This window comes from Epinephelus moara, chromosome 5, assembly GCF_006386435.1.
Source record: "Epinephelus moara isolate mb chromosome 5, YSFRI_EMoa_1.0, whole genome shotgun sequence".
Lineage (NCBI taxonomy): Eukaryota > Metazoa > Chordata > Actinopteri > Perciformes > Serranidae > Epinephelus > Epinephelus moara.
In genome coordinates, this window is record NC_065510.1 from 18,292,478 (window position 1) to 18,302,986 (window position 10,509).

Sequence of the window (10,509 nt, forward strand, 5' to 3'; positions counted from 1 at the left end):
ATGGCCTCAGACTTGGAGGTGCTGATTCTCATCCCAGCCGCTTCACACTCGGCTGCAAAGAGCTGGAGGTCACTGTTCGATGGAGCTAGGAGGACCACGTCATCCGCAAAAAGCAGGGACGAGATCCTCCCGTCACCGAACCTGACACCCTCCACCACTCGGCTGCGCCTAGAAATTCCATCCATGAAAGTTATGAACAGAACCGGTGACAAAGGGCAGCCCTGACGGAGTCCAACCCACACCAGGAACAGGTCCGACTTACTGCCGGCCACGCGAACCAGACTCATGCTTCTTCGGTATAGGGACTGGATGGCCCTTAGCAAGGGGCCACCAGCCCCATACTCCCGGAGCACCCCCCCACAGGATGCCCCTGGGGACACGGTCGTAAGCCTTCTCCAAATCCATAAAACACATGTGGACTGGTTGGGCGAACTCCCATGCCCCCTCCAGCACCCTGGCAAGGGTAAAGAGCTGGTCCACGGATCCACGTCCGGGACGAAAACCACATTGCCCCTTCTCAATCTGAGGTTCAACTATCGACCGGACCCTCTTCTCCAGCATCCTGGAGTAGACCTTACCGGGTAGGCTGAGGAGATCCCCATATGATCCCCATATATATAACGTTATATGTTATATTAGAAGCAAACTAAACATAACGTTTAACGTTATATGTTATATTAGAAGCAAACTAAACATAACGTTACCTGTCCTGCGCAGTCAAACGCAACCCCGGAGTTTTGAAACTTATCCAGAGTCAGTGATGACTGATGAGTTTTAGAATAAGGTTACAGTGCTAACGTTAGATAGAAGCGTTAACGTTACTAGTAAGTGGAAACGCACAAGGAAGATAACGTTAATGTATCAGAGGCTACGCTACATTAGCCGTTAGCAACCAGATGCTGTGTTGTCATATATAACGTTATAGCCTATGTTACATTAGAGGCAAACTAAAAATACCTGTCCAGCAGAAACTCTGCGACCATCTCGTCCCTTTTTAGCTCAGGAGGAAGCTGCATCAGTCTTCATCATCGCTTGAAAGCAGAGCCGAAGTTTTGGCTCTTCCAGCATATTTGTTGTCTCACAGACTCAGGGGCGGGGGCCATATGAGAATGGTACAATTATGAGTTTTTATCTCTGGTGGAATTCATTTACATTTTAGTGTGCCATCAGCTTATTAATAGCATTTTAACCGAAACAAAGAAAGGCGTAAAATTTCCAGAAAAGTAAGTGTCGCTTTAAAATAAAAGCTCTTTGCTGGAAATACCCCATACTTCAAAATAAGGTGTGCTTTTTTTCGGTTTTTTTTCTTTACAAGCTTGACACATTCGCGAGTCACTTCCATTCAGAAAGGACCCGCGACCCACTTTGGGACCACGACCCACCAGTTGGGAACCACTGTTTTAAGTAGTTCACTTATTTGCACCTGTCAGAGGAGTAATATCTGGGCAGCTTACTGACTTTATGCACATCGAGGGCTTTAGGTCACCAGGAAACAGACATTGCAACACTTCCATATATTCAGTTACTGATTTGTTTAAAGTGTTATCATTTATCAGTTGTTTTACAACATTTATGTGTTAATGAGTGACTGAGGGCTGCCCCGTACCAGTCAACTCCTCTGGCTGTAAAAGTCTGTTGGCAAAGATTCTTCCGCCATCGTTCATTACAAAGTATACATCTTGGAGAGGTTTCTCAAAATGTGATTTTGTGTGACTGTGTTCAGTTTTTGGCAGACTACAAGTTGTAAAATTTGTTGACTGTGATGTTCTGTAGGTGGGGCAGCCCTTATGTTATTCAGTGGGTCACTATATACTGTGTCACCTTGTGTATTTTACCTTCGATCGTGCTGGTACTTGTAATCCTTTTTTGTAATTCACAGTGATGTCAAATTGTATTTTTTCAGTCTTCCTTTTAAAGTAGACGGATTTAAACAGGTCTGTATTTGCAGGTATTTTCATAATGATGCCAATATAATTAATATGCCTATCTGATATTGACCATACAACAAAACAATTATTCTTGTTCGTAAGACTACTGTTCTGAAACCTGCATGTGGCCTTTACAAAGTCTTAGTAGCTGTGTGTACAGCATAAGCATGAGCATGATAATACCGGACTTTGAGTCCAATAAAATGTAAATTCTATTGGATTTTACTTAATTGTGATAAAATCTAGTCATTAAATAGCAAATTGTGCCGACATTTGATTTGGAAACTTTTGTAACACTTGAATGTTGTTCCCCTTCTCGTGCTCATGCAGCAACACATACGTTTGGTTATGCACCCATTGTAAATATGAACATGTGATGCAAATAATACGCTGGAAAACAAGTGACTGTCCGAGACATACTATGCATTCACTGAAAATGACTTTACGATTACTTTAAAAGCAGAATTTGGCATTTTTAAGGCTTTGTATTTTGTACATCCAACATTCCCGAGAGCACATAAAAATCAGTGTAGGTCAATTTTGAAATATTGATATCAGTTTTCTTTTGTGCTCACTATATTGCCAAGTCTTTTCCTGCCATTTATGCATATCTTTTCACTGTGTGTTTTTGTCCAACCACAATAACCTTTGTCCAGGTATTTCTATTCTAAGCGCACACATTCAGTCACTAACTTTGCTGTGTTTGTGCTGTCTGACACTAAAGGATGGTGTGTAGAGATTTGTGTGTGTATGTGTGGGTATATGCCTGTTTGAGTTGCCACAACTGAACTTGTAATTTGAGCATCTACTTGGATTTGTCGTGGTTTGTTTACTGACATTGATCAAAGGAACAGTGTGTAAGGTTTAGGGGGATTTAGTGGCATCTAGTGGTGAGGATTGCAGATTGCAACCAGCTGAAACAGCTCTCGTTAGATTTCTTAAGTGCTCATTGTTCAGGTTTTTACTGGGAGCTGACCTACCCACAGAGGTCTTTTACTCTCCTAAACAAACTACCCAAGTGATTCCAACAGGTAGAAACACTGAGTAAAGCAGAGTCGAGTTACAAATCAAGTCTCCGAGGCTAGCCTAGCACCTGCTAATGAATGTTCACATATTTTCTCTGATAACTTAAGATCCAGATGTTCAGGAGGTTTCTGCTAGGAGCTGAATTATCTGCAGAGGTCTCTTCCTCTCCAAAACAAATGGACCAGGCGATTTAAAGTGGTAAAAACACTGAATGAATCACTTTCACGTTGAAAAATCAGTGTTTTCTAAAGGGGCTGCTAACGGTGGCCGATACGAAAACGCCAGTGGCCCTATTTAAAGTCAATATTTAGTTTGTACGTTCTGGGCTACTGTCGAAACATGCTAGTGTAACATGATGATCTCAAGGACCTGCCCCCTATGTTGATATAAACAGCTCATGCTAAGGTAACAGAAACACGATTCTTATTTTTAGGTGCTTTTACACTTAAGAAAGCATACATATTATATTACTTTTCTACCAATATATCCCCCGACATCCTGCACACTGGACCTTCAATTCAAAGAAAAAGAAGGCTTTCAGTGTAACTGAGCTATCGAGCAGTCTAATTGTCCAAATAATGTAAGGATGCCTTTACACAAGATTGTGCTGTCGTAATTATAAATCACTCATTTTACCTTTATGAAATATCTAATATATTCACTGGATGATAAAATCACTAAACTATTGAATTAGATGAAGCTCAGTTGGATCAACCAGATTATCTTCATGTTGTTTCACCTGCAATGTGATTTTCTTTGTGCGTGCGTGTGTGTGTTTTCTTATGTGACCTATTTATGGTATCTTTCCTGTTATTGAATTCTTTTCCTCATCTGTAAAAAATAGGAATCATTTCCACACCAGTTGTATTTTAAATTCTGAACTTTGTGTCTTCAGTTGTATCCAGAGTGCCTTGACATTTTTCAGTGGGACATGTTATTATGTGAGTGAAACCACAGTGAGGGACTGAAGTTGAATGAATGAAAGGGTTGGAGGATGTCATGCAAAACCTTTTAAATATGCAATGCTAATAGTGACATATCTGATGACATGCCTGTGTGCATCATTGTACTGTGTGTGTGTGTGTGTGTGTGTGTGTGTGAGGGAGTGACGGGAGGAGGGCGGATTTGTGCCAGGTACAATATTCCTAAAAGCCCTTTCAGACTTGGAAGCCACAACAACTCTCTGGTCACTCTGCATCCAGCTGCACTGGCAAAAGTCTGACATGTTCAAATGTCATGCTTTGATGCTTGTACGTGCATCCCACCTTCCAGTTTGAAAGAGCCTTAATGTATAATAACTGACAGATTTACTTGGGTTATTATTAAACGTGCATGCCTGTGTGTCTGTTTGTGTGCGAGCTTGGAAAAAGAAGCTGATAATTGTGTTTTCCTCTTGCGCCCCATGATCCATAGTCTTCATTCGTACTAAGGCTCTATATACTTGGGAGGCCTGTGACAAAAGGTCTTTATGTCCTGTGTCACATGACGTCACGGTTGGCATTGCTTCAATCCATATCTTTTATCTTGTGCTAAATATACGGGGACAGCACCTAATTAGACTGTATTGCATCAACACTCAAGAACAAAGACGAACTTTCCCCCATTATGTGGCTGATTTTATCTGATACGTTACTGGCTGATGTGTTGGAACTGTATGCCTCACTGAATCCTATTGTCATACCTCTGTATGTGGTTAGGATTTGGCCTGCATTACTGTTGAATTGAGTTGTCGGTGCTTCAGTGAATGCTTCATGACTTGTGTAAGTACAGATCAATTTAAAGAAACATATAAAATCTGTCTACACTTTATATTTTTGTAGATAATATATATTTATTTTTATTCATTGTTGAATAAAGTTTAAATTATTGTATCACTCTCACATCAGTCACTTCACTGTGTATTTTTTTAACTTAAGGGGATAGTTCGGATTTTAAAGTTGGGCTGTAAGGGGCACTTATCCATAGTCAGTGTATTACCTACAGTAGATGTCAGTCAGCACGCCTCTAGTTTAAAGAAGCGTCAGTACTACCAGCACGGAAGGAGGGGAGGGGGGCAGCGGCAAATGTATTTTAGCCACCTAAAAAACTGTTTGCATGCTCTATTAGGAGTATTTCCGCCGCCGACAGCCTGTTCTGACAGGTAAGCCGTTAATGGCTTCAGTTCGCCATCTATGCTCTCTTCAAAGTCACCAGACTCCATTGACAAAAACACTCATTTTGGCTTGCTGAACACAGGAGCTGCTGGTCTACCACTGCTTCGATAAATTAGTTTGTTTGTGTTATTGTGGGACTTTGGTGAATCTGAACTAACCCTGTTTAAATGCCAAAGTCACACAGTAAACAAAACAGCTGATCGACGTAGGGATAGACCAGCAGCTCCTGTGTTCAACACTGTTAAATTGCTGTTTTTCTCAATGGAGTCTGGCATTAAAGAGAGCGATATAGCAGCTTCAGTTCCCGTCAGAAATAGCTGTCTGACGGCAAGGTGGAGTGGTGGAAATGTTCGTAGTATAGCATACATTTAAACTGTTTATATATTTTTTAGGTGGCTGAAAATATGTTTTGTTGCTGACCCCCTCCACAGAAGTTCATTGCATAGCTTCCATGTCAGACTCCAGTCGGATCCAAAACTGGGGGCGTGTTCACTGACATCTACTGTATGTAATACACTGACCATGGATAAGTACCTTACACAACCCTAATCTCTCAAGACAGATTCTGCAATTTACATTAAAGTTTTTTTTTGTTTGTTTGTTTGTTTTTTACCGATGGATTTCCAGATTGACACAACCCCACCTCAAAAGATCCGAACTATCCCTTTAACACAAACCTCCCTGAAAATGAAAATTTTGATGGATACAAAACAGAAGAAAAAGAAACAGGCCAGCAGCATCAAATCTGTTCCATATACTTTATTGGCGTTACAAGTAGTGCATTTTTAACAGGTTATATTGGTGTAAGTAGTTGATAATTCAACAAAATACTGCATGTAATCCTGATGGCAAACATCTCACAGTTAAGTTTCGTTGATCAGTTTGGTCTAACCCCTCTTGAAAATCCTCTTTGCATCCACACCTTCATAGTTGTAGCTCTGTTGACGAAAGATCATGTTGGTTAGGACAGTTACTATACAACTTATGTGTTTCTGCATCTGGCTGAATCATCAAGAGGGTTTTCTCAGACAGAAATTCTGCATTTGAGGTCCTTACTCATAATAATTTAACATACGTAATCAGAATTAGATACAGACATCCCAACTAAACCTAATCTCTGTACCCTCCATAACAAGGTCCCAAATGTTTAATAAAAAAATGTCGATTTTTAGTGCACTAATTTGCATAGTTATAAATCAACCCCACCTGTATAAGTTCATCTCCTTGGACTACTCTGGTTGTTGTCAGTTGCTTTCCGTTGTCCTTTCTCATGAAGATTCCCTTCATCATGTCTCCCTCCAAGGTCCACGCACCCTGCAGGGTGAAAAATGAATCAATGACATGAACACTGGGTGGGAATAGTTTGTAGAAGGCTGGCAGTTTTATGGCTGTTCATAGTAGTGAGTTAAAAAATCAACAGGTTGGCACAATAGAAGTCAAGCCTTGAGCTAACAACTTGTTCTTGCAGCTCAGAGGTTCAAAGTCTAAAGTGACTGAAATAGCCAGCTCATCGCAAAGTGTTTAGAACTAAATGGATTGGAGACAAACTTGAGTCTTTTCTTGTAAAGACCTATTTCAGAGTAATTATCAAGTCTAATGATGGGAAAAGATGCCCGACTAGTAGCCCATTATGCTTACCGATAATTCTGTTCCATCTGCAAGGCTGTAGTCGAAGGTGACCCCCAGGGTGAAGTCTATTTCCAGGGTGCGGAAATTGCTGCTCTCCTTGATCTTAAACTTGTCTCCAGTCTGTTCGATGGTTATCTTGAGGTTATCATGAGACGCCAGCTTCCTCTTCACCATGTTAATTCCTATCAATAGACACATTGGAATATGTTCAATAGGCTCTGAACAATCAGAGGAAGTTTGTCAGGACTTAATCACTTTTCAAGTACAAGAAGTTCCTTCGTTTGTGTGTTTGTAGACGGTAAGTGTGTATAAAAGTTAAATCATAAACATGCTCTGTAGGTCATTGTGCCATCAAGTGTCCTTTAACTGAAATTTGATTCAGTAAGCATTTAAAAAGTTAGGATATTAACTAAGAACTTGAGTGCACACATTACAAAAACTTAAATGTGATCAAGTAAAACATTTGCAGGATTATTAGTTTGCTGCATAACTGATATTTTGACTTAGAAACAACTATATTTATTCAATTAAAACTAAATCAGAGCTTTATCAGATCTTGTGATTATATAATCTTACTATACAGAGAGTAGACATGGTAAAGACACTGTCATTTTTCTACCTATGCATTAAAATCTGCATAACTAAGAAATATGCTCTTCTGTTTCAGCATTTCATCAGCTCAGTTTGACATCACTCACCCATTTGCTCCATGAATTTCTCATAGTTATCATTGCGATCGATTTTCCAGGTGCCGTTGAAGGTCATGGTGGCTGCGAGGGTGAGCTGGGTGACTGCAGCAAGGAGGAGGCCGAGGAGTGTCTCACTCAAGGTCTGCCACTCCTTTTAAACCGCGCACCCTCCTATCTCGACATCTAATCAAAATGCTGATGTGGCCGACTAAAGCTCACATTTTCCCCAGGCAATATCCACAGCTGCAGCTGATTGGGTAATGCTATGGTCTTCCTGGACAGAACAGCTCCACGCCCAGTAAAACACATTATGATACTGTATACTTGTTGAACAGCAGAGTGGTTGGTATCCTCTTTTACCTGCATGTTTGTTTGTGCAGGGCGTTGGTCATAGCTTCACCATGTGTTCAGTGCAGAACAGTGATAGAGCGTGCAGCAAATACAAACATATTCAGAACTTTAACTTGAAACACAATCATGTGTTTAATGTCTGTTTTTTGGTCCCTGTATGTCAAACAGCACCACCACCTCCACCCAAACAATAAAAGACAAACCTTAACAATCATGTTGAAGCACATGCAAGTACAAGTTTTCCACTACTTAAATGTGACTGTGATGTCACTTTGGCAGACCCCTTATCACTGGGCCAAGATATTACTGCAATACATGTAATTGCTTTGTGCAAATACAACGTTGATCAGTGTGGGTGATAATGTGTTTCCAGTGATACCTTTGAACTTAATCTGGCCATTGTTGATGAGCGAGACCTTTGATATTTGAAGTTAATATTACACTGTGTGTACACAGTGTAATTTGTCATTAAGATGCATTATTAAACCTGATATGATGCCTTTTATAGTCTGTCTGGATAAACACAACGCTGACAGAAAGTTTTGTTTAGTTTTTTGTAGGGCGCAAATGGATGAAGACACAATACTGGCTACAAACAAACTGCGGAATTATCTTAAAAGGGCGGGGAGGTAAAACAGCAAATGCACATGCAATAGTATTTCTTAAACACCCATGCCAAGTATCACAAAGGGATAAATAAAACATGCCAGTTGTCTTTCTTATCTGCGTGACCTCTCATCTTACTATGTGGCTCAAGAGACCTTTGCCTGACCTTCACTTTCCCCTCAATGAATCTGCCTCTTATCAGATAAAAGACCTTTCTACCATGACTGTAGTGATGAAATTTAACAGGTGATCTTAAGACACACGGTACTAGATTGGGCCTTATTGAAGCTAATCTTTAACAAAATGATACACCACAATGTTTTATGCTAGTTGTAGTATCAGGTGTAACATTACACGCAAATTGGAGAGGCTGTCGCTGCAGTGGCTCAAAGTCTGTTTAAGTCGATGCTGTATGTCTGTGAAAGCTGATCCAACAGTCAAATTGTGAAGTTTTTTTTGTAGCATCCATCTAAGCATAAGGGTTTGGGGGCTAGAAGATCTGAAGCAGGCTTGAACTAGCTGGATAAATCACGATGGGGGGCTGAAAAAGAGGTGCGTCCACCTTCTTACCAACACTGGAGGGCTCTTAAGCAAGGCCTTTAACAGCTAACTGCTTCTAAGTAGATGCTCTGTTGCCATAAAATCAAATTGTGGTTGAATTGATAACTTTTTGCATCACAACACATTTGTTTTTGACTTCATTTTTAATATCTGATGAGTACTTTTACAGCTCTTCATAGCCAGGCTCCAGGTTACATTTCAGAGTTGATCCAATTTATCAACCAGTGCCCAGCCTGACAAAAAACTGCAAACTTTAACTGTCTGAATATGAACAGGGCCTTCAAGAAAAAAAAGCATATCTCCCAACAAAACCTGCCTGGATAAATAAAGTTAATAACAATATTATTCATGCATACCACAAAGCCCTTTTCATAGCAGTCACTTTAGCTCAAGAGGCAAAAAACCCCTACAACTACCACAATGCACTGGGTCACACCTGACCAATAAATGCTCCCGCTGGTGGGTGATATAATGCATGTGTGACTGTTTCCGCAGAAACAATATGGCGGCCGGCTGGTAACAAAAACAATCTGGAATTGAGGTAAGCTAAAATGTTTATGAAACAGTTCTGAAACCCTTTTAGGCGAGATATATGCAAAACTTTCTCAGCCTCAGTTTTACAGTGCAGGAAACAGCATGGTGCCCGCTTCTTTCTTATTCTTCTTATTACAGCCAAACAGTACACTAAAATATTTTTTGATTATATTTTAGGTGAGAAACAGGCAATAGTATCAGCAGTATCAGAATGTTGGTTTATATTTGATCAGCACTGCCTAGTTTTACCAATTAATCTGAGTTTTGTCTAAGTTTGAGAGAAAGAAGGATTTGGCCAGTTCTGTATGTTTGAGGCCCCTGACTCAAGGTTAGGCCATGGTTCAAAGGGTCACGGTTTGTAAATCCTGGTAAATAAATGTGCATTTGTGTACAGCGTGAGGGCAATGGCTGATTGGGACATGTGACTCAGACTCAAGCTAGCAAACTACACATTGGTCCGCTGTCCCACACAAAGTCAACTAGCTAGGTAACGTTGCTATTGACTGCCTGCCGATAACCAGCCAGAAGAAAGTAGCACATGATGAGTCCACAAACACACCAAACATTCCCGCTCCTATCCTTTCTCCTTCACTGTTTCCGTAGCACGACTGACGGGGTACTCTTGGTAGCTTTATATTCATCTAGGGGAGACTAAACACTTTTTGTCTCAGCACCTATAACTTGCTGAATTTTTATGTTAGAGCTCTCAAATATTGACACACAGTACCCTTATTTGTTTACTACAAATAGCAATGTTTCCAACTTTTTACAAAGGTGTAACTGGCTCATGTGCACTCATCAGATGCTTTGTACCTCACATGGAGTGAGTCCAAAATATCTGCTGCCTCAGTTAAGTAACTGGTCAAGTCATTCTCTTGCTGTGCATTGAAGACTTTTTGACTGCTGTGATCGCCCACACAGGGCAGCTTTGTTGGTCCTCGTCCTCTGAGGATTTGTGCTCTCATCTGCTCAGTGTCCATGGCAGATTGAGTATTATTTGGGGAAAGACGTCACTGTCTAACCTGACTCATC

At 40.6% G+C, this 10,509-nt stretch overlaps 1 protein-coding gene across 1 annotated transcript; it reads right to left on the reverse strand.

Moving 5' to 3' along the window:
• Nucleotides 1-5,851: 5,851 nt before the first annotated feature.
• Nucleotides 5,852-7,621, reverse strand: fabp2 (fatty acid binding protein 2, intestinal). The gene is made up of 4 exons (XM_050044621.1): nucleotides 7,435-7,621; nucleotides 6,746-6,918; nucleotides 6,314-6,421; nucleotides 5,852-6,045 (listed from the first exon to the last, which is right to left on the reverse strand). The coding sequence occupies exons 1-4, from the start codon at nucleotides 7,499-7,501 to the stop codon at nucleotides 5,995-5,997; spliced, it is 399 nt and encodes a 132-aa protein (XP_049900578.1). The 5' UTR covers nucleotides 7,502-7,621; the 3' UTR covers nucleotides 5,852-5,994.
• Nucleotides 7,622-10,509: the final 2,888 nt, after the last annotated feature.

Coding starts and splice junctions, on each gene's coding strand:
- fabp2 (XM_050044621.1), bottom strand. CDS start 7,501: ATGACCTTCAACGGCACCTGGAAAATCGATCGCAATGATAACTATGAG. Junction 6,422..6,745: donor CAGATGGAACAGAATTATCG/GTAAGCATAATG, acceptor TTCACCCTGCAG/GGTGCGTGGACCTTGGAGGG. Junction 6,046..6,313: donor AAGGAGATGAACTTATACAG/GTGGGGTTGATT, acceptor TTTCGTCAACAG/AGCTACAACTATGAAGGTGT.